Here is a 25,187-nt window from a genome sequence, read left to right as displayed (position 1 = left end):
TGGTGGGGTTGAGGGGTTAAGGCAAACATTATGTTATTCGTCTTGCTCGTCTTCTTGAATTAGATCAAATTACATTGTGAACCTTCTTGACTTCTCCTGACCTCCTTGCGATTAGTTTATGAAAGCATCATGAGCAGCAAATGTATGATTATCAAATGATAGAAATTATTATATGACTAATTACTCCCACAAATACCGTTGTTTTTGTTTTTTGTTTTTTTTTTCAATTTTTGGCATGTGAATGGAACAATATACGTCTGTATTAAAATGGTGCTGTCCATAACTCCCTTATCATCTTCTACCAACAGGCAAGTACCCTGAAAACACGTTTTGTTACCTCGATTTTTTACTTTAGTGAGGTTGAATGAGTGCAGGTTGCTTTCGCACGATTATGATTTACTGTATGGCGGGAAATTGTATTGACTGCATTTTCCCAAGTGAGGTCGCTGTTTCATTATAAATGAGGAGCCCGTGAGCACTATTAGGAGCAATTCAAAGTGCACTTGCACGTTGTAATGTGAGCCAATATACGGTGTACTGTAAATATTGCTGTTATAAAGACAATATTATACATATACATACTAATTCGTTATTATCGAAGTTTTATTTTCCTATTCGAGTTGCATCTTGGGAAAAAAAAGAAAAACAATCATTGTTTTCCAAGAAGTACAATACATGCTCACCGAGCTTCCACATGATGACACTATCATGACACTGATCGCATGGATTATCTGTATACAGTATTTCATAAATATGACCCACAACGCGTCTCCCTGTGGCAATAACGTCACTTATACTGCGCTGTGACAGCACTGCATCGGGGGCCGGTGAAGCAACACTGCACACAAGCTTGTCCCTCATGGCTGTAGACTGCGAAGCATGAAGTGCGGGTGATCAGATTATTTTTTATCCGCAGAAAAAGGCTTTGATCAAATATTCCGATCATGTAATTTTTCACAAAACTCGGCTGATCATGATCAGTGGCCGATCGTTCGGAGTATCCCTAATATATATATATATATATATATATATATATATATATATATATATATATATATATATATATATATATATATATATATATATATATATATATATATATATACTCTATCTACAAGTGCAATATCTTGACTACATGAAGTCATTAGGCTGCACCTCATTAAATTATTCATAGTCATACATAAGCATCAGAACCGGTTACTAACATTACGTAAGCATCTATAATTTAGGTAGGACACATTTGAGAGCTTAAAAAAAAAAAAAAGAAAAAGAAAAAACAGCTGACCGCGCTCTCACCTTTTCTACACACAAACACGCTCCAAACATGTCGAGTCGACCCCTCCTATGAGACCATGTGTCCCATCATTGTCTCAGTCGCCATGGAGACGCCTTTCCTCTGGACCAGGTGTGCTGTCCGGGTGAAGGTTTGTCCCTTGCATCGCTTCAGTGAAAGAACACATTTCCATACGTCTCCAAAGACCATAACATGCTTGTTTTTGGAACACGGGAGAAGGAAAACCCTCGCTGGCGCAGGAAGATCATACAAACTTCGCACAGGAAAGCCAGAGGTTGGACTCGAACAGCCGCCCTCAAAATTGGGAGGCAGATATGCTATCCACTCGTTTACACTTTTTCTCAGTCAGTTTGGCGCCTTTCTCACATCTGAATTGAAATTTGCAAAACATTATGTACATTCTCAAAACAATGATTTATTCCGGTAAGTGTACAAAGGTATTTCGTACTTATACATATATAATTGTATCAACAATTATTTTATAAAATCATCTTTCATTTAAAAAAAAATATATATTTATATTATATTTTGATTAATTCATTTACATTTGGGGCTTCAACTACCACATTATATTTGATGTATTATGGTGTTTAATTTGAACATGGGTATTACATGACATCATTTATCAATACAGTATATATTATCAAGTAGAGTATTGTAGGCTAAATAAAACACATATTCCCTAATAAATACATATTTTTACTATACCATACACAAATGCATGATGACATCAGGTTTACATAGACTACTTAAATACAGTAGAAGAGTGAGTGTGGTTGCAGTACGCAATTCGAATGTATGGAATGATGGCACAGGAAAACAAGCCCGGGTATTATTTCGCAGCACTAAAAAAGCATCAGAGGACGTTTTCTTGGCTCGCTTTCAAGACACTCACCTTGCCTCTTTCAACTGCCAAGAGGAACCACTAAAACGCTCTCATGCGTTTTGAATCAAGTTTACTCTGCTAATTGGTCTCTGTGAGATGTGCACACATCATAATGAAGCCAGCATGAACGTCCAAATGTGTCATGTCACGGCCGCACGGAGTCTACGAAGTCCACTGCGGCGCTATTTTCCATTAGAGGTCCGAGTCACAGCAAGAAACCAATTGTACGCTATTTGAATGACAGCTGAGTCAAGATGAGGTTCCGAAGCTAAAACCAGCTCGTGTTTCTTTGCAGAAATACTTGGCAAAATGGTCTTGGTGAAAGTTATTCATTCATATTCAAGAGGCTTATCGGTTTGACAAGGATCGCCAAGCCTCAACGGTTAGGTTAGCAAAGGTCCAAGGTCAGATTGACAGTAGGCAGTGTGAGTTCACAGGTGGTGCGCCAGCTCTGTCAAAATTTTGACGGATCCTAAAACTGTTGTTAAGGAAAGGGAGACTTTTTCTAGGGTGTGCGTGCACGGGTGCCAATTCTGTCAGGGTGGTGAAGGTAGTGCTTCAAAGACATTCGAATGAGACTCTTTTTTGGGGGGATGTTGTCGGGAAGATGTGGCACTAGAAGGCTAGAAAGGTCTTGTGTTAGGAAGAGGTGGTGCGCCAACTCTATCAGAACGTTTTTGAAAGTGGTGCGACTCAAAAGGATGTGGTGCGCCAACGTTGTCAGGATGTTGAAGGTAGTGTTTGACTTCAAACGACTGGTAAATTTGGGCAAATTTTTTTTTTCAGGGTGTTTTAGATGAGAGGGGGTGCACCAGTTATGACGTGTTGCTGAAATAGTAGCATGGCTTAAAATATTTGGGCAAGGTTGGTAGCCTGTTTTTAGGCTGTGCATGGGGAAGAGGGGGGGTGTCAACACATATTGGCTAGTGACACACTAAGCATGAAAAGCAGGATTACAAGTCATCTCAAACAAAATAGTGTTCCACCATCTTGTGGTCAACAGTGGAATTACACCCAAAATCGACAAGCGTTTGACCAAAAAAGAGTTATTAACTGTACAAAAAAAAAAACAATCTGTAAAATAGCAGGACCACAAACCTCAGTGGAGAGGGTGGGGCGATACTGTATACCATTTTTTCGGGGTGGTGTTAGATGAAGAGTAAATCGTGCCAACATTTTCAAAACGCGGGCAGGACATCGCTTAAAACATTTCTGAAGCGCACCCTTTTCAGGGTGTGAGCGTAGGAGAAAAAGGTGGTGCGCCAACTCTGTGCAGACGTTGAATGACGTGAGTGTCTTAAAGTGTTTTGAGAAGTACACACTTTTTTGAGGTGCGTGTGGGAAGAGGGGGTGCGCTACCATTCTGGGACGTTGAAGGACGTTTGTGGCCTGCACTGTACCACTTGGACTGCTCTTTCGTTCGTCGTGCGATATGCGCACACCACCACAACTGCCGCTTCATGACAAAATGCAAGCAAAGCCATGTGCTCGCCTTTGAAAGAAAACCAAAAAAAAAAGAGACGCTGGGGGGGACCGGAGCTTGAGCGCAATCACACGGGACAGTCACACAGCCATGCCGTCATAATTCACGTTTGCTTTAATCAGACGCCTGGGAAACGCAGGCATCCCATTTCATTTCATCAGACCAAATCAATGTGGCATCATGCAGCGTGAGGAGACGCGTGCGTTCTATGGGAGGGCCTCCACGAAAGCCTTTCATCATTGTGTCTTTGCTTCCAGTTAAAAGACCAGCACGGCCATTTGCCACACAAGCGAGCTTTGTGCCGCATCGCAGGCGGACTATTTGGCGCACTTGAATTCAGACAGCAGCGGAGGCCGCGGAGGCAGCGGAGGCAGCGTCCGCGTACACTGTGGCTCTTCATCACTTTGTTTCCTCGAGGAGGCTGCCTTTGTGTGGCAGGCAGGCAGAGCTCCAGCTGGCTGCCCGCGATGTGTTTGCCTGCACGAGTCACTGAAGCCCTCAGCACTCAGCAGCTGATTGATTGGGATGCACACCGCCAGCCCAGCGCCCCGCCCTTCCCCGCCCCTCCCCTTCTCGTCCGCCTTCTGCCCAATCTTGTTCGAAATAAAGGAAGAGCGCATTCTGCTCACTTTTTCATTTGACCACTCAGACCTGCTTAAATGTGTCTCGCTCGCACCAATGATATTTACTGATGAAGGGATTTATGAATATTGAATAGGAGGCGAGTAAAAGGTCTCACGTACTCGTCGTCTTATGAGGAAAATTCTGCAGAAATTCATGTGGAAATGAGAGTTTCAGGTTGTGTGTGGAAAGGAAGTGCACCATCTCTGTCAGGATGTTGCATGGCATAAAATAGTTGGCAAAGGCTGGGAAAGAAACCCTTTTTTTAAGGCGTGTGTGGGGAGACGGGTGCACCATTTCTGCAGGGATTCGCAAGGTGGTGCGTGGCTAGGTTAAGGCAAGAGACCCATTCTTAATGTTGAAGCGTTTTAGGGTTTGCAAATTCTGTTGGCTGTCAAAGGTCGGTGTTGGCTTTAAAACTTTGGGGGAAAAACGTTTGTTTTTAGGTTGTGTGTGGGGAAAAGTGGTTGCAGCAACTCTATTATGAGGTTGACTTGTGCGGGTGCGTGGCTGAAAGTTTGTAAAGGCATCCTTTTTGAAAAAGCGTGCCTGGAATTGTGCACCAACTCTGTCAGGATGTTTAAGAGGTGCTCAGCTGAAATCCTTTGGGAAAGGCAAGTCACTGTGTCAACACTCCCTGGATGTTGAAGTGGTGAGTGGCTCCAAACGTTTGTCAGAAGATGGACCAATCCATTCAATCTATTTTATTGATTGGGACAAGCACCACGACTAGTCAAAATTTGCTTAAACCACCCCCCCAACTTATTTACAAATGAATAATTATATCATATATAATAATAATTTACTGCATATGCCGAGAAACCTTGGCTTACTAACGATGGCAGCACAGAACATCCCTGGAGTGAACGAGATTGGGTTTGCTGTAATATCTTATTTTACGGGTCCGATCAATGACGTCATTGATCGGATCCATAAAATAAGATCATTGATTGATCTGCAAATTATGACCTTACAACCAATCACTGATTTGTGGATAAAATGCAAAATATGTGCCGATCTGTCCACCCGATCAGATCTGTCTAAAGTCCCCTTTTTATAGTGGGCGTATGTGGTGGTGAGAGATGGCGCACCACCTCTGTTGGGAACTTGAGGTGTGTGACTTATTAAAATGTTTGGGAAAGGCAATCTTTTTTTAGAGTGTGTGTGCAGGAAGGACAGCGTACAGCAACTTTGTTGGTAGATTTAAGGGGTGCGACCCAAAATATTTGGGAAAACACCCTTACTTAGGATGGGTGTGGTGAGGAAAGGGTGCGCCGCCCATGTTTACGGGGTGTGTGGCTTAAAATATTTGGGAAATGTAACCATTTTTAGAGGGTATTTCTAGGTAAGAGGGGGTGCGCTAACTCTTTTGGGACATGTAAGGGTTGTGACCCAAAACATTTGGAAAAGACAGGGGAAATCACCCATTTCTAGGGTGTGTGTAGTGAAGAAGTGGTGCGTCAACTCCGTCGTGATGTTGACGGGTTGTGTGGCTAAAAATATTTGGGAGAAGCGTGCGGTTTTGAACATTGTTTGTTGGTAGGAGGGGGTGCGCCAAATCTATCAAGAAGTTGAAAGTGCTGCATGGTGGGAAAACACCAGCGATCTTTTTTAAGGCGTGTGCAGTCGTGGGGGTGCACCAACTCAGTCGGGAGGATGAAGGCAAGACAACGGGCAAGGCAGCTATATTTCTTTAGCACGTTTCATACACGAGGCAACTCAATGGGCTTCACATAAGATAAACGCATTTACAAACACGACAAGCTAACGACATTCAGAAACAAAGCAGAAAAAAACAAATGTAGCTTCTACCAAAAATGACTAAAAGAACATGCATTGACAACAAGAAAACTTGTAAACATTTCAAAGTAAAGAAAAGAAAGAAAAGTCACGTTTCTAAAAATACCAAGACTGTGACATTGAAATCAATGAAACTGAAAAATTTAAAAGACCTTAATCAAAGGTATGGCGGAAAAAAGGCAACTTTTTTTTTTTAACCTGGGCAAGAGGTTAGATATGATACTGAAGATGTAGTTGGGCAGTTGAATATGTATGAATGTAAAGTTTGTGAAAAGGCATTATTATTATTATTATTATTATTATTATTATTATTATTACTATTATTATTATTATTATTATTATTATTATTATTATCATTATCCAGTGGACTTTCAGCCAGCCAGCCAGGCAATAAGTCAGTGTCTGGCTGTGTGCACCCCCCCGCGCATGTGCGCGTGCGTGTGCGAGTGGAGAAGTGTGTGCGCAAGTATGTGCGGGTGTGTGTGTGTGCGTGTGTGTGTGTGGAGCAGCTAGCAGAGGCACACACCACCACCACCACCACCACCGCCACCGCCACTCTTCCACATTGGCTCGTAACATGGCGTTGACTCGCCGAGGGACACGACGGCTCTTCCACCCGCGCTGCTGTTATTGTTGTTGTTGGGACTACTAGAAAAGCGTGGGAGCTAGAGGGGTGGCGGGTGGGATGAGAGACTCCCCACCTGCCCCTCACCACCTCCCCCCTCCCCCCCCCCCAAAAAACCGCGCAGACAATAGCAGACTGACCACCCGTGGGCAAAAAGAAAATGCATCGCATGTGGCTGTGACGGTCGAGCCTGGCGTGTAGACACAGACGAGGAGACCCGCGCTACCCACTGGTGGACCCCCCCCCTCCTCACCAAAAGGCTGTACATGGCGGTGGAGAGCACCCCTTGGCTCATCGGTGTGCTTTTGCTCTTTTGCGCTCCATCCAAGCAAGGTAAATGCAACATTTCAATCCGTGCGCATGCTTTTACTTTTTACCACGTTTTTTGAGTGCGAGTGCATGGAGTGGGGCTTGGGGGCGGCGGGGGGCTCACGTGCACCTTGCAACGTGCAGGACAATACTCTCAATACTGGACAATACTCTCAATACTGGACAATACTCTCAATACTGGACAGTACTCTCAATACTGGACAGTACTCTCAATACTGGCATGCTCGGCGAAGTCTGTCGAAGTTTGCAGTCGGAATCGCTAACGGACGCTCCGGATTAGAGTCGAGAAATGGGCAAGACGAGATCGGTCGAACAAAAAACGAGTTTTAAATTTTTTTTCCCCCCGTACAAAAATTGTTATACGGCGTGCACAATTTGAAATGATCAAAAACGTATAAAACACGGGGGAAACGTGTAAGTTGACAGGTATGAACAAACAAACAAAACACTGATTCAACTCCTGTACATTAGTAAAAGTGAAAAAGTACTGACTAACATATACGTCCCTATAAGTAAACACGATTTTATTTTGCTGTCAATTCTATTCAATGCGTTTTTCTAAATTTAACGTTATAATAATGTCATATATTGGATATGAATAGCTTTTTTTTTTATTTTTTACTTTTCGTGTGTAATTAAAGTAAAAATGTGCTGACTTAAATCCACCCAAGTACAGAACAAAGGCAAAAAGAACTCTTAATTATATACAATACTTTTTATGGAGTCGTACGTACGGTACGTAGCATGGCATACATTGCAATTTACAATTTCTTTCATGTTTTTCTTTGGATATGAGTACTTTAGTCATTTGAAAGTGGTGTAATTATGCTACATTACAGCAGAGGTGGCAGAAGCACTCACACACTTGAAGTCCAGGTGCTTGTGTAAAATAGCAATTTTGTAAAGTAAATAAAGTAAAGTCAGACTCTGAAATGTACTGAAGTACAAAAGTAAAACAATAATTGTGACTGTCAATTATATACATTACCTTTTATCTGGGAAAAACTAGTGTCCCATATATTGAACACGACTAATTGGATTTGAATGTATTTATCGCACACTTCTGACGTGACAAAAGTACTCACGTGCTCTGTACTTGAGTAGGCTTCACATAGTTGTGTAAAACAGACTGGTTGAAGTACTGAATCAACTTCATTACTTAAAGCCGAAGTCAACGCAAACATTTGTTTTACAGAATATGTTTCACTAGTTGAAACAAGGCATTCTGATTAATATTGCATTTGTGGACTATGAGTAAATTCACTCGTTTTTAGCCATCTCACGACCAATCACAAAAAATGGCCGCCCCCTGAGATGGCCAAAAACGGGTGGATTTATTCATATTCCACAAACCCAATATTTTGCGGGGTTTAGTAGCATGTCATTTATTGGCTATGACTAGTAGATGGCATTTGAAAGTAGTTATCATCAGAGATTTGCATTCCGTCCCAAGGACGAAATGGTCCGTCCATCCGGGACCCATTTTGTGGACGGAGGATGAGAAGTTTTTTGTTTTAAAGAGGAAGGACTAATCAAGGACCGAAGCGGGTTTCGGCCAACTGTGACCGACGCCCACCCCCGGTGGCGTAGGACCGGTTGTCGGAACATCACGTCGGAAAAATACACGGCAACGACAGACAGCGACGCTGACCATTAAACTAACTTCTGCGCATGCGTGAGATGTAATACCCCTCCATACCATCGGCGGCGGTAGTCACTATTCGTCATGGTTAGAACAATCCAACTGGAAAGCGATTGGCCGTCGGCACAATATAGAAACGTAAGCAACGCAGTCCGCTACATTTTTCACTCACGAAGAACTCCCACGTGAAGCAAACCCTCACACTCTTGACACAGTATCGCGCAATACTTACATTGTCAACCTTCGCTCTTGTACTTGTAAAAAGATTAAGGCGGAATTCTCAAGGCTTTCCATCGCTTGCTGTTTATCCGCATTCGTCACTTCCTGTTCTTGCGCTGATTCGCTAGCTAACAGCCAATCAGAGTGACAAAATGCTCCGACTCACGGCGGCGATTGAACACGCTGAAACGCCCGCCAGACGCTTGCCGACGGGATCCGATGTTACCGCGGTGATCGCTACATCAATCGCACGGCGCTCCCCGACGTCTGACTGCTCTTTCTCGGCCTTAATGCCTTACAAACACCATTAGCAGAGTATTGCGATTGGACTCATCATAAGCATTAACATCAACAAAATGCACGTTGCATTTTTTGATTTAACGGCACCACCGTTAACTAGATCACTAGGCGGTACCTCGGGGTGTGTAGTCGCTGTAAGGGTAATTTGCTTAATTTTACTGCAGGTGTCATTTCCTCCAAAGATTGTCTCCATTATTTCAGCCGTGCATTTTTTTTGGGGGGGGGGGGGGGGGGGTAAATTTCTGTATCTGAGAAGGCGTCTTGTGCTTAGCCAAAATCCATTCCACTCTAAGTGAGCACTTTGTTGCTTTGTCCTAGATGTGACGCGAATCCTGCTCGCAGCTTGATATGACAATTTCGGCGTATTTACATTTGTTGTTCTTTCCTCGGAATTTGGAGCAAATGTCTTCTCACATTGGAAATCTTCATCCCAGCTATTGTCTTGCGGCACATGGAGCACATGCGTCTCCATGTATTGGTTGCAGAGAATGCAAACGATTTCCCATGCTTTGGATTGCTCATTTTCACCGTCCACTTTACTGTGAACGGCAAACTTTGAATGCTCCGTTTTTGTGCAATCTAAAGTTCCCACAGCTGTCACAGCAAGTGTCACCGAAAGTTGATAATTGCACTTACAGCAGTGAACTCAGCGACCCAGTAAAAGGCTGTCTGTGTATCGTTGGCATGGAGACAAGTCCTGGGATACATGTAACGACCCAACTAAAACACGTAGCCAAGAAAAGTGTGGCTTATGCTCATACGACTACTGTGAGAACAACCCATCTCTTCGGACCCCGGAAAGAGACAAAAATTGGATGCAGCCTGGCCCGGGGCCACCTGCACTCTAAGAAAAGTTGTGTTAAAAATCACACGATTTGGGGTCGAAAATGGACCGATCCACTATTTGGGTCAGTTTGACCAACTAAAACAACACAATTCTTGTGGTTGTTTTATATATATATATATATATATATATATATATATATATATATATATATATATATATATATATATATATATATTTTTTTTTTTTCATCTCCTTGGGCAGTTCCTATGACTCATGATTCTCATTTGCTCTGACATGCACTGTGAGCTGTACGGTCTTATTTAGACAGGGGTGTGCCTTTCCCAATCAAGTTCAATTCCTCTCAAAAGAAGGAGCAGAACCATCTCAAGGTTTTTGTACTTTTGCAGTTGTTTTGTACAAAACAACCCCCCAAATGGTGCTGTTTTGTACAAAACAACGCAAGAAAGTTGGTCAAATTGACCCAAATAATGGATCGGCCCATCTTTGACCCCAAATTGTGTAATTCTTAACCCAACTGTTTTGAGAGTGTATTGAGGGCCTACGACCTACACTATAGTGAGACAGAAATGGTGCAATCTGTAGCCCCGCAGGGTTCATTAGTGTAGATTGTAGCTTTAGGGACCGAAATGAACTTCTCATGTTCCCTTTAATTGGAGCTGACGTGTTGAAAAAGTTGGTTGCTCAGTCAGTGCACCAGAGCTGGGCATGGCCTAACCGCCGCCGCTGTCCGTCCTGCATATTTAATTGACCACGCGGTCCCGGTCCATCTTTCGTCGGCGACAGCCAATCGGCGTCGAGAATGCCACGCGCGGGCGCCGCACGAGCAGACCCGCCGCCAAACAAAGAAAGAAAAAATATCAAACAAAAACAACAGACACACACAAACAATATGGGGCGCAAGTCATTACATCTGCGGTACACAGCACTGTTTTCTTTTTGATTTTTTTCCGTACTCGGCCACGTGTCACGAGTGCGGCACCCGCGTGTGACGTGGTACAAGTTAAGTCCGTGCTCAACGTCGTTTGGCTGACCCGACTGCCTTGTGACCGCGTGGGTCCATTGAATATGCAGACGGGAAATAGGCGATGCCCAGCTCTGCAGTTGAATGTGATGCAAAGCAGTTTGTTGTCAGGCTTTCATAAGGCGCACACTGGAGATGTGAGTCGGAAAGGTGGTGGGGGGGGGGCTTTGTGCAGCGTTTGATGCGAGCATATATGCCGGCTCTTGTGTAAGATTCCTCCGAGGGCTGACATTGAGAGACGTGGCGGCGGCGCTTGCGAGTGAGTGGCGAACAATGCGCAGGAAAAGTCTGCCCACACGGGCGACGAGTGGGTGAACCAATGGCCGCCCAAAACAAAGAGCCGCGCGGAACAGCAGCGCACGATGGCACTTTCGCCGGTTGCGAATGACAAACGCGAGTTGCGAATGCAACGCTGTTTCTGGCGGCGAAGCGATTGCAGAATATTTGCCCTATTTATAGAGAGGTCAAACATACCCATTTGCTACTTCCTGAGTACTGAAGAGCTTCCGGTACTTATGAAATAGCAATAAGCGGTTTGGACAAAGCACAGGTGTCCAATTCCAGTCCTTGAGGGCCATTATCCTGCATGTGTTGGATGTTTCCCTCCTCCAATTGATCAGCAAATTAGCAAGCTCTGCGCGAGCCTCATAACAATCCCGATCATTTGAATCGGGTGTGTTGGAGGAGGGAAACATCTAACACATGCAGGAGAGTGGCCCTCGGGGACCAGATTTTGACGGATGGAGGGACGGATTTTAACAAGGTAGGAAATAGACCAATATCCATTTGCAACTTAGTATTTCCAGAGGTGGGGATTCCGTCAGTCCGTCACTGACGATTGACGGGACAGATTTAAAAATAGACGGACTGACAAATAACGCAAGTGGGTTTTCATTCGTCACTAACTGACTGGCGGTTTGTCACTGGCGGACGCCCGTGACTCTGACGTTTTATTTTGGGGACCGTCTGACGGATCAACTGAATTAAATGACGGATTGATAATTACAATTCAGTTTGTCACAAAACCGTCACGACGGACCAGCAAAATTGAGTAAAATGCCCCCCTCAGAGTATTTCTATAAATCTGCATCCATCCATCCATTATCTATACCGCTTGTCCTCACAAGGGTCGCGGGGCGTGCTGGAGCCTATCCCAGCCGTCTTCGGGCACTAGGCGGGGGGACACCCTGAATTGGTTGCCAGCCAATCGCAGGGCACACAGAGACAAACAAACATTCACACCCAGGGGCAATTTAGAGTGTCCAATTAGCCTACCAAGCATGTTTTTGGAATGTGGGAGGAAGCCGCAGTACCCGGAGAAAACCCACAAAAGCACGGGGAGAACATGCAAACTCCACACAGGGAGGCCGGAGCCGGGGATTCGAACCCACGACCTCTGAATTGTGAGGCGGACGTGCTAACCAGTCGACCACCGTGCCGCCCTATAAACCTGCAATTGTTACATTTTCGAATGCTCACCACTACAACAAATGACACTTTCCCATCATTGGCGAGCTACTTTTCAACAAGCAGACGGGCTGCTTTTGTAGTTATGGGTCCGTGGGTACCATGTTGGTGACCCCTCCTATACCGGAACAGACACACTCTTTTGTTTTTAGAGGGGTGTCACATTATTCGCTGATTTTTGCTCCTTCGGGCAGGGCTCTGTCTCTTTCCCCGTCAAATTCCTGGGGGAATCTGTAGACTAAAAACCAAAGGAAAGGTTGAAACATGAAGTCAACCGGTGATGCAAGCAGAAAGAAGGTCCGCTGCCCTGGTTTGATGACGGTTGACACTCCCGCCGTCTTTCTTAATGAGCAGCCTGGTCGTGCAAATGGGTCGTCGCGTCTCTCTCCCTCTCTCTCCTGTTCAAGGACTTTGCTGTTCTCGCCTCTGAGCACATTTGTTGGCGCAACGTGACAGGTTGCTTTCATTAGTGCCATGCCTGATGGAAGTGAATCATGAATTTGATGTGAGCGAGTTTATCTAACGGCGAAGTCATACAGAAAAGCCTTTTTTTTTTTTGTCATTTCATTAACGTGACCATCGGGGTGATGTTGCGGAATTGCATCGTGGATTTTATTGCAAAGTAGGATTCAGGCCCGACGACTTTGCTGCCTCAACATTTGTCCTGTCATGACAATTACTAATCTCAATTGACCGTTGCCAACGTAAACTTGACTCGATAAATCGTTATTCACATGTGTGTTTCTTTACAAAAGTCGTCAACGTTCGGTAGCGCCGCTTCCGTTGCCGGTGCTGTCAGTCAACTTGGCCGCCGCTGTGGGAGCCAGGGCGAACACATGTACATCCACACGCACAGACAAACGGATAAACAATGCAAACAGGTTGTTTTAACGGCATGTTAATTAGTTCTCCCCCCAAGAATAAAATAAAAGCCTATTAGTCATCTCACAGCAGAAGAGGACAGCGGATGACTTTTTCATACATTTAAGAAGATCGGTTTGATTTTATCACCGATCCCCCCAAATTAACGAAATCAAACCGATCGATCGGTGCACCGCTAATACATATCGCTGGCGTCGGGCCAAAACCTTGTACCTCCAAAATGGTCACTTTCCAGGAGACCCCAAAAATGGCAAGTTTGTTCAACCATTAGCGTTGCAACGTGAAAGAGAGCAAGCCATTGTCAACACTTTTGATTGGTCAATAATGTGTAAAAGCAACCCCCCCCCGCCGTGTGGACTGACCAATAGTAGGCCTATAGATTTTTGAAAAAATATGAACTTCACCAAAATGTTACTTATGCGGTTTTGGCCCATTGGCGGTGATATATATTTTGTCGCTGTCTTGTGACAAACACATATGTCCATTTTTTTCCTTTTTATTTTTTTATTTTTACGTGTTTGGGGTTTCTGCGTTACAGACATCCGATTAACGTGAACATTTTTTTTTTTTTTACGTTTAAACATTTTCTCGTTTTTTTCCCCAAAAATAAATTAGTGTTTGAATAATCGTGATTTCAATTATTACCTAAATAATTGTGATTAATATTGTTTTCATAATCGATTAGCCCTACCCAGTTGTCATGGAAACGAAAGGCACACTAGACAGGTGTAGTGAGAGGTGGCTCATTTTCATGAGACGGCACCAGCCTCTAAAAAAGTTTCAGGAGCCTTGTTTGTGCTTTGACATTACATCGCCATGAAATGCAGTGTCGGCACAAATCCACGTATACTCATCGGGGAAGAAGAGCTTCAAATCTGAAAGCGCATTTCTTCACTGTCCACCTCAAATGAGCAGCTCGTACTTTTGTCTGTTGTGCACATTTTGCGGGGTTGAGAAACAGGCGCATGAATGAGTTGGAGGCGGCGGAGTTTGTGTGGGAACTCGGGGGGTGGGGGCGGCGGGGTGGTTTTGGGACAGAGATGAATCGGCAGGAGGAGCCGGCGGAGGCGAATTTGAGGGCAAGGGCCACGGCTAGATCCACCAACAAAGAGCTTGTTTTGTCCGTTCTAACGATCACAGGGAAATATGTCAACTTCATTTAACACGTTATGAGCACATGAAAGGGAGGAAAGCGCCCCCTGCGCCTTTGTTTCTACTGCGCCGTGAAAATTGTCCAATTTGGAACTTTTTTCGTGAAAGATGCATTTTCCACACTTTTTTTTTTTTTTCAAACAGTTCCTACGTCTGGATGTCTGTGACCTACCTCCGTCAAAATATCTCAAAGATCAAGAATTGAAAAATACTCTGACGCCTATTTCTTGTTCAACTTTATTGGGTCTTCGCCAAAGTGAAGTCTGCTGTAAAACATTCAAATGTAGATTAGTACACAATGAAATGAATTAAAACACAAAGACAAGAAACTACATTCCCATTGTACGTGCTCCGAGTCCGCTCAGCGCAGTTGTGAATAGAAACCTGACTCATTTCAGCCACTAAGTGAAACTGCAGCACAGCAACAGTTGTGTCTTCCTCTCATGCTCCCACGGAAATAGGATTTCCCGGTTGTGTTGATAGCAGTTGAATGCACAGTTTCAACGCAAAAGTCCACATCTCATTCAACAGCTCAGGAGTCGTCATCTTTATTTTTTTTTTCAATGTGTTGATTAAACTGGCGGGATGCTGTTCAGCGGCCAGGTGTGAATTACGCATCTATTTATTGTTTTCCATTTTAAAAAGAGTGAAAACATCCGACCCTGTACAACTATGCTGGTGACAGCAAAAAGGAGTTGTAAATATTTAGGAAAAAATTGCAGTTTCTGAGTATGGAAAAAAAAAATGTCAGCATTCTTATGGATTTTCCCTGAAAGGGTCCTGGGATATCATCGTTAAAGGAAGACTTTCCGCGATGCTGAATATGATTTACTCCGTCAGCCGTGCCCAAGGACAGAGTTGACAAACGCATTGTGCAGATGCAAACGGTGTTTGTTGTGATTTTTACCGGCGTTTTAACAGCAACGTTCACAGCACAGCGACTGCAATCGGAACCAAGTCATCCAGGCTTATTGTGACTTTTCTCCCCTCTTCCCTCCCCTACTGAGTATCATAAATAAAAATGCAATCAAGCAGGAAGAGTTGTTATCAAGCCAGGACAGCCACCCCGCTGTCAGCAACATGCTGAGAATCCATTTTAGCGCCTGATGAATCTCCCGTCGCCGGCAGAGTTTGACGAGAGCGCCGTAACGCGCAAGGCCGGCGCCATGTGGCCGCCACGCCGGCAGCAGAGGCGATCTGCAGGCGGGCTCGCTGCGACTTTGACCCGCGACCCCTGCTCACTGTCCACATTGAATAGTCACACACAGTATTTATCATGTGCCGGCTTTGTCACTCTTTGTCATTCTAAGGCTAAATAAATCACCACGAGTGAGTGTGTTCCCTCACCATGCTCATCCCGGTTAAATGAGCACGTGGAAGAGTTGCGCTTTTTTTTTTTTTTCTTTCATAAATCTCAAAGCCAGGCCCCCTTGTCACAAGAAAATGAGGAGGCTAGTCCCGGTTCCACTCGGTTCCTGGATCCGGACACCCCTATAGGATGTGGCACCTTTGAAAAACTGTCCTAATGCCTAAAGCGCCTGGCTCAACAGCTCCCCAAAACCGTCGGTCGTCTTTGGAATTACCCTTGAAAACCTGAAGTTTTCCAAGAAATCCAACTCCTACAAAATAATCCATGCGCCCCTGTAGCAGATCATAAACATTATTCCAAAAGAATTTGACACCTTAGAGACATGTGGCATTCACACAGGCCCGAGTTTATTCATCTTTACTGTTTCAATCAAAGATGTAAAAATAAAGTGTCAGTGCAAGAGAAGCGCTGTTTTTTATTTAAATAAATCGAGTGGTAATTACCATCCGCTATTCTGTTACAAAGACGTCGATATTGTCATGGTCTACATGCATATATCACATTTGCCTGGTTGTACCGGTTCAAAGTCCACAAGCGCATCACTGCCGTTACTCATTTCGGAGCTCCCGCGATCGACGGCGTCCGCCATTATGTCTCGAAAGAATCCCGGAACATCCTCCGCGGGCTCACGACACCGTCACGTGTATATTCTGATGCATTTCATTGGTGAAGAGACCGAGAATTAAATAATAAAAAGAAAATGACGTATACGGATTCCAGCTGCTTAAGTGACCCCGCGAAATAGGCAATGACGCGACGCTACGACAACAATCTAATCGAAGCACTGTTTGAAACGACTCATTTTGAGGGTTAGGGTTCCGTCTCATTCAAACACGCCACCGCTCAGACCTCCCCTTTGTTCTGCGGGGCCAATGGCATTTTGCTACCTTGATGAGCTGGGGTGGAGCTAAAGCGTTGCGGCCGGGTGAGCGTTGTTCTCCAGCGGCACAGTCTGAAAGGAAAAGCCGGCCCCCATCAAGACAAAGGAGGAGTTCCATTTGTATTTTCGTCAACGAGCCGTCACATTACACTTTGTTCAATTCTGCGCGCATGTGGATCGGTGCGTGCGACACACATGTTCATTGACAATAGTTGCTTTCCGTTTTGTTAATTACTTGTTTGTTCATTGAATTATTAATTTCATTCTTTTTTATTTGGTCACGAAAGATATAAACATTTAATAGACATAAAATTCTGTATATAGACCACAGGGCATTCAACGTCAACAGTAAATTATACATTTACTTCTTTTAATCTAATTTATTGATTTCTTTGGCTTCAACTTTTTTTTTATGAATTTCATTTATTTGCTGTTAAAATGTATTTATTCATTTTGCCCCTAGCTGAATAACATATTTTGTATTGCATAAATGTTTTTTTTTAAACGTACATTCATCATGAAATACTTTTAGCACATATCCAAGTAAAATATTATGCACGCATAATAAAATTCATGGAGCACAATTTTATAGTCCTCCAAAAGGTATTCCTCCTGGGACTTAAATATGAGCATGTTGGACAGCATAGTCCGTTACACATTAGTGGTAAATTAGCCGCGTGTGTGTGCGGGGGTGTGCGCGTGTGTGTGTTTACCAAAGCGCGTGTGGCTGCATTCTTTTGTGAATGCATCAGCTGTGATTTGTCAGTGCATCTCAACCCCATCCCTTGAGAGTCCATTCTAAATGAAGGTGTATATTATTTAAAGGGGCCTTCGGCTGACTTTCATTTGGATGTATTCGTGTGATGAATATGTTGATCTTTTTCTTCTTCCTCTTTAGATACGATAGTCCTCTGAATATGCATTTTCAGCCCATCACAGAAGAAGTCTTACATTTATTTTGGATTCGTCCGGAATTTAAACGACTTTATTATACAGTATATATTTCTCTAATGACATGAATCTCAAGGTGATGTGATGTATTTACTTACTCTTTCCACATCAGTCCAAAGCTGATTTGACGTCCACTGTAGCTTGGATGAATTCCCGGTTGGGATGCAGTGGGCTTGATAGCACATCATTTTCCTCAACAAATTGGCAAAGGAAAATAATGATGACACAAATTACAAATTGTTTGATGAAATGCAGCTAAACAAAAGGATGGTGTCGTGTTGTTATGCTATGCTAGTCACAATTTTTTTTTCTGATTGCAAAGCTATTTCTACCATAGGAAAGAGTGGGGATAGAAATCATTTCTTCCAGTGTTAAGCTGTGTAACTTTACAATAATGAAAACGTTCAACTTTTAACAATACTAACTCGAAGCCCTCTCCACTGAACTTGTTCATTTAAAATAACAGTTGTCCAAAAAAAAGAATGAGCAATGGGTGATGTCACGCCTTATGGGATGGCGGATGGATCTTTGAACTTTTGTGCGATTTAGGACTCCAAAATTGGGTCAAATTCTGAATGTCATGATCTCAGAGGCATTTGACTTTGGAGGTTATTGTAACCTGTTGGATTGCCGTTTCCATTGTCCTCAAGGAGAATTCAACTTTTGGGGATCCAATTATTTCCCTAACCCAAAAGCCTACCCGTTTGTTTTACTCTGCTGTCTGCAAATCTCTTCTCAACTGCCTTCCCTGGATGAGTTAAGTTTGAAGAACTAAAGCGTTTTTCCTCAATGCGGGTCTTTCAAGGCCTGTCTATCCTCATTTCACTGACGGAGTGGTCCTACTTAATGTAGCTGAGGTCGCCTTTCACGTGCTTCTCATGGAGTTTGAGTGAGGTCATGCTGCACGAATGGCTCCCTGCTGCTGTGACCCGCCTCACATGGCAGCGCGGGGACGCTTCGTTTTGCTGATTCTGTCTCCCGCGGTCTCACAGATCTCTACCTCGGTTGGGTTGACCGAATAGAGAGCAGGAAGAAAAATGTTCGATTGGTTTCGTAGAAATGTTCAGTTTCCCCCGACACTGCATATCCGAGTGTTAATGTGATCTAATTTGGCGAATTGATGCTGCATTGATATCTATCTGTCTCATATTACAGTGGTACCGTCAGAGGTTGCGCAAAACGAGTTCAACGAATCCATCAGCCAGCCATTTTCTTTAGCGCGTGTCCTCCTTAGGGTCATGGGTGAACTGGGGCCAATCACGGCCCAGTTAGGTCGAGAGGGGTACACCCAATCCTTCCCACTTTAGAGTCTTCAATGTGCATTGTTTTTGGAATGTGGGAGGAAGCCAGAGGACGTGGAGAAAACGTACGCACGGCATGACGGGAAGAACATGCAGACTTCACATAGTCCCAGCTAAGATTTTGAACCGCGAGCGCCAGAACTCTGAGGCAGACGTGCTGACCACTATTCTACATTTCTGCCCTTCACAGCCTATTGCCGACCAAATGCAATTGTGGGATGATCTTGCTTTCACTAACAGTTTAAACTCAGTTGCTAAAGGAAACGGCAGCACCTCCCGAAGCAAAAAAAAAACTCTGAATACTCTGATCTCCCTTCACAACGATTGGCATTTTCTTAGATTCTAACGTGCAAAAACATTGCAATGTTCTGTGCGTCCATCTTACGAATAACACGACTTTTTAATTCAAATACATTGATTATTTCCCAAGGTTTGTTTTATATATAGTTGTTGTTGTTTTTTATGAGAAATTGAAATAATATCAGTATTAAGGAGCTGCCCACACTAGGCGTTAGGGCTAGACGATTCATCGAAATTGAAGCGTAAAGCTTCTCTCAATCTTTAAAACATTATAATCGAAGTAAAGCTATTAATGTGCAAAATGGCGTTGTGTGTTTGCAAGTTGCAAGCTGCTTGTGTATGAAGCGTGTAGCGTTATGTGTGATTCTTTTGTCCCTGATCCTGCTTTTGGCTGATTAATGACACACTAATTGGAGTTTACTGTAAAGCTAAACACACAACATGTATATGTAACTTCAAGACATGCTTCATTTTAAAAAAAACATTGCTAGCACTAATGCTAAAGTAATAGTAATATCCTATTGACATGCTAGCTGAAAATTAGCATCGACTTACGAAATGATATTCCTTTAAACAATGTATACACACGCACACAAATGTTGTAGAAACACGTACACAAAAGGTAACAACAATACTCAAAAGGCATAAATTCTTCCCAGTCAGTGAAAAATGAGTTATATTTATGAAGTTTCATCGCAGCTGTCTTCTTATCTCATTGTAAGGGTGTATTTCATTTATGCAAGCCAACAGTCAGTATTTTTTTCATTTATTTATTGCTATTATTTTAGTTTATTCTTATTTTACTTTCTTACTCATTTATTTTCTCCTTGTCCTTTCGAGTTATGTTTCAAGTTGAGTTTTCAAGGATTTTGCTTTCCTCAAAATTCAAGGCATCAAAGATACGTTGCTGTAGGAGAAATAAAATGCAAGAAGCTTGAATTGTACATGATATTTACAAGGTCGTTTTGTAGTTGACAAAAATAGAGATCAAGAATAAAGTGTTCAATGAAGCTATAATGATCGTTTGGATTGCTTGAGTTTTAGTAGTTGAATAAATGGTACGTTCTGAAGTCAGTTAATAATCATTTTATTCATCTTGATTTCAATCTCAGTCAAAATAAGCATAATCATTATTTTTTTTTTTCATAATTTTCCAGCCCTACTATGCATTTGAGGTTTGCCTTGAATTGAGCGCCAACATATTGAGCAACTGCCTCAGTTTAAGCCCTATTAGCAAAGTCATTCTCCTCCAAAACTCAAACTAACTCTGGTCTCCTTGGATTCATTCATTTACTTGAAATGTCAAAAGGAAGACAACCAATATTTGGACTGGTGCAAATCTTTTTGTTTGGTTTTTGCCTCTCCCTGCCTACACATACAAGGAGACTTTTGTATTGTGTAGTGGAGTTGTGTTTCCAGCTAGTTACAGAAAGTTTGCAACTTTGAAAAGTTTGCAACTTTAATTGCAATTGTCCAGCTAGAGGTGACAAATGCAAACAAATTAAAACTCTTATTTGGCCCAAGGTAGGAATAGTTGTCCCTCTCTTTGTGCCAGGGTACCTGCATTTCTAACTAAGGAATTCCTCAAGAAATGTCAGTGACCGCCAGGTGAATATCATAGTGTGCCTGAGCACTGAAATCTAAAAAAAAATGACATCCATGCATTCCCCCCCGCACACACGCACACACACACACACCCCCACACACGTTAAACGATCTACAATAATATTACAACAAGGAGCTCACGGGTAGCTTCGGCTTCTTCCGAGACTATCTCGTTCGATCTTACAAGGATTCACCGAGCAAACAATCGAATTGCTCACGTGGCGCTGGGACCATTAGGCTGCCATTGACTACCCTGACATTCACAGACACACACACACACACACACACACACACACACACATTTAGCTGCAAGGAACGACTTTTTCCGGGGGAGTAAGACACTTAAATGAGCATCGACCGGGCGTGATATAAAGTAATGACTTGGGAATGAGTTATTTGTACAGGAGGAGCTCAGCTGGAGGTGGTCACGCGCATGCAGATGTGAGACGGTGAATAATAGTGGAAATGTTGATCCGTCACTACTCTCTGTTCCCTGGTGGCACATTCAGCATGTCACACCGCAGCCTCATTTATCATTCTGGGGCGAGAGGCAATATTAAGTCTGTGCATGTCACCTCGGTGAGCAGCGACGAGAACGAGAGAGGTGGGTTAGTCCTTTCCAAATCTCTGCCCATATCTTTTCCCTTGTCTTGGTATCTGTTGTTTCCACTTTCCTGTTGTAGCCTTACTTATATTCTTTTGGGGCCATTTATTTAAAAAAAAAAAAAAAAGAAGAAGAAAGTTAAACGTTGGGGTTTGTCTAGTGCGTATTCATTGGATTTACTAACGTTGCTGGATGATCGGTCTGATCAGGAATTGAAATTGGTTTGAGTACGACTTTTCAGTGCTTGTCCTGGCCATGCGGAGGCCCCCCCCCCCATCCAAGAGGGGCCCCGCCTCTCTCTGATTGGCTGACGCCAGGCAAGGATGAATGAGCACTGTACATAGAGCAGGAGGTATGAAGGCTTGCCGTACTAACCCCCCGCACCCCCATCCACCCCCCCCCCCCCCGCCCCCACACTCTCATTCTTTAGCTTCTCCTCTGTCCACTTATGATCTGGTTCCCACACACGTACACTCAATGGGGATGCAAGAGAGACCCCAGGAAGAAGCTTGAAGTGCTTTTAAGTAGGGCTGAACGATTTGAGGAAAAAAATTGTAGCGCGATTTTTCTGATAGATTTCAATTCGATTTGCGACGTTCCTCAAATGAAGCTTCAGCGCGTTTACAAGATTCATTTACAAATATGACATCAAATGACATCATACCATCAAATACATTAAAACCTTTACTTGAATGATGCAAGTACACTAAAGAGGTTTTTGTGATGGACACTGTCCTTTTTCAAGGTTGTTAAAAGGATTCAAGTAAGGCAAGACCTACTGTACTACTTGCCATCATGTATAAATATACAATTATGTGTCATAGTATGTAAATGTTTTCAATTTTGTACTAATGTACATGTTCTTTGTACATAAACGTAAGATTACATGTCAATATTTTACCATATTTTTGCTAGACACCTAACTGCTTCAAACAGAGACTGAGGGCTTAGCAATATGGCCTGAAATTCATATCATGGTATTGATTGAATATTTCAGAGCTAACAGTAATGGTGAGTATAAAAGTCATTATGGGAATATTTCTGATTGGGTTATTTAAAAGTGAAAAGGTAAATATTTCCTTTTATAAAAACCCCCAAAAAATTATCATTCATTTTTCTCTGTGCTTCTTTTCATTCAAAATTTGCATTTTCATATAAACATGCTGCTCTATTTAACAAACAAAAACAAAAAAAGTCCCCTTGCAAAGCTGAATTAAAATAAAAAGAAGGACCCAAAAGCAGGAGGCAAAAATGAAGTGCAATATAAGGTACTTCATTAAAAGAAAAGAAAAAGGCCACAGGTCAGTGGAATAATTCCAAAATACGAAGGATCAAAAAGAAACTAAACAAACACTAGGCCAGGACTTGGGTTAACAGACCGATGACCATTGACAAACGACAACAGCACGACTGAAAGAAAGCGGGGAACTAAATACAGACAAGTTGACGAAACAACGAGGAACACCTGGACAAGACACAGAGGCTAGGAGGGAGCTGATTGGCTCACACCAGGGACCGGGATGACGAGCACAGGTGGACTCAATAACCTAACCAGAGACAGACAAAGGAACGCAAGGAAAACTCAAGTACAAAACCAAGCTCAAAAGGCAAACTACGACACGTAAAAAACATTTTGAGCATGCGTGTGGACTGCGTTGTGCCCGCAAAATGCAGACAGCCTGACATAGTTGCCGTTCCAAATGATCACTTTTTAACAAGCTATGCAGTTTGGCTCGAGGGGACTCATTGGCACCAGCGGGGGAATCAAAAATACGCAAAGAAAGAAAATGTTTCATCTGTTCCTCATGCGGTATGCGCAGCCAGTCGTGTTGGTCATCTTTGACCACGTAAGATGTTATTTGTAGCGGCTCCCAGAAGTCGTTTGCGAGGAAGATGAGTCGCTGTGAGAAGCGCATTGAAGTTTCGTCATGGGAGGAAATGCAACTAGAACGTCTGCGCTCCTGATAGGGCAGCTGTTCACATTGTTGAGTGAATCATCGCCTCACTGCGGCTTCAGGGAAAACATTCAGTCCTCTGTTTGGAGCGTTGCAAATCCAACAAGATCCATCTCAAGAGCAAAAGAAGTCTGTTTCATAAACGGGAGGCTTTGATTGCCACTAGTTAGTGCAAAAGCTATATCATCACCCACCCATCGATTTTTGTCTTTTTTTTCTTTCTTTTTTCTTCGTCGCGTTGGTCCTCATCAGAAAAAGCTGGAGTCTATCCCGGCCGACTTTGGGCAGGAGGCGGCTTGCATGCTGGTCTGGTTTCAACATTACAAATTTCATGTGCAAAACGTTGTAGAGGCGTGGCTAAGGAAGAAGCCATCAAATGTGGTTTACAGACCCGGATAGTTGCTTTTCCTATTTGCCATTAGAGTCTGGTTGCATTAGGGCCAAGTGGGGCAGTGACCCACAAGATCCAACTGTCCATCTGTTTTCTATAACAGAGGTTCTAAACCGTTGCGCCAAGGGCAGTATTTTGTACATTACAAAATACAAGTACACTACACATTGCAGGCATAGATAGGGGTACAAAGGCACATTCTTTCTAGTAAAGTGATAGCTTTTGGTGGGTGGCTGGGAATCACTGTTCTAGACCTGTGTTTCCCCAACTTTATTGAGACAAGGCACCCACCCATTCCTCACGGCACACCACAGTAGTGAAATCCTTTTGAGCTCACCTCAATTTACTGACAAATTTAATTGGTGTGAAATGTGGGCCTGTTTAATCCAACACAAAGCTGGTGTACTCTCAGGACGCCACTAGTTTATTCTGTTGTATGAATGGCAACGACCTTGTTGTCTGCCATCGTTGATCTGCTTGTCAATATATGTCGCTGGCAAAAGAGATTTTCTTTTAAGGCCATATCACCATTAGCTCCTCATCATTTAGTCACAGTAGCTATATTAAATTAAAAGCCAATGCCTTTGCTTTTGATCATTTCAAAAGGATTGAAAGATCAAAATTCGAAGCAACTTAAAGGGACGGTGGGGCCATGTTTTCACTAACAAGTTCATTTGATATATTTTTTGATCAGGAAAATTAAACGAGTTGTCATTTTCTATTTTATCAATACATTTGGGAGAAATTAGGAAATAAGTGACTCCATGAATAACGCCTCTTGTTTATGAGGAGAATTCCTACCGTTCTATCCTTGTTCGGTCGGAGTCACTGGAGGAACCGATTACAAACTCTCCATTGCAAATCATTGTGCTTTCATTGCTTATAACGTCCAAAAACGGTGATTAATTGGCACCAAAATTTATGTGGACATCCTTACTAATGACCACTTCAACATATCAAAAGGATTAACCTCTCCGTGGCTGATTTATATGAGAATGAGGAAATGTGGAAGCGAGCAGAACTACATAGATTTATGCTCGGACGAGCGCACACTGCTTCTTTGCTAAAAAAAAAAAAACAATACCAAAAAAACACTGCTTCTTTGCTGATCACAGTTAGGACGGGCGAGGCATTTAACACCAGTCAGGATATTTACAAAGACCGAAGTGGGAATGAGTGGACGTGCACATTTATTTGGATGAGGAATGCCCCCAGTTTTTCGACCGACAACACGGCGTCCACAATGGAACGTAACAGCCGAAATGGTGCGTTCTAATGCGGCCACACTCGGTCGTGGAGTC

General features: G+C 43.1%; 1 protein-coding gene across 1 annotated transcript in view; it reads left to right on the top strand.

Annotated features, from left to right (window-relative positions):
* Positions 1-6,613: 6,613 nt before the first annotated feature.
* Positions 6,614-25,187, top strand: part of igdcc4 (immunoglobulin superfamily, DCC subclass, member 4) — a 54,592-nt gene continuing 36,018 nt past the window's right edge. Inside the window, exon 1 of the mRNA XM_086026755.1 lies at positions 6,614-7,042. Within this exon, the coding sequence (XP_085882881.1) occupies positions 6,976-7,042 (67 nt within the window). The 5' untranslated portion in view covers positions 6,614-6,975. The remainder of the gene's footprint in view (positions 7,043-25,187) is intronic.

Source organism: Filicampus tigris, chromosome 3 (genome assembly GCF_054856515.1).
Source record: "Filicampus tigris isolate MCC_2025a chromosome 3, RoL_Ftig_1.0, whole genome shotgun sequence".
NCBI lineage: Eukaryota > Metazoa > Chordata > Actinopteri > Syngnathiformes > Syngnathidae > Filicampus > Filicampus tigris.
The sequence above is the reverse complement of the archived record's forward strand: the minus strand, read 5'-3'. Positions and strand labels throughout refer to the sequence as shown.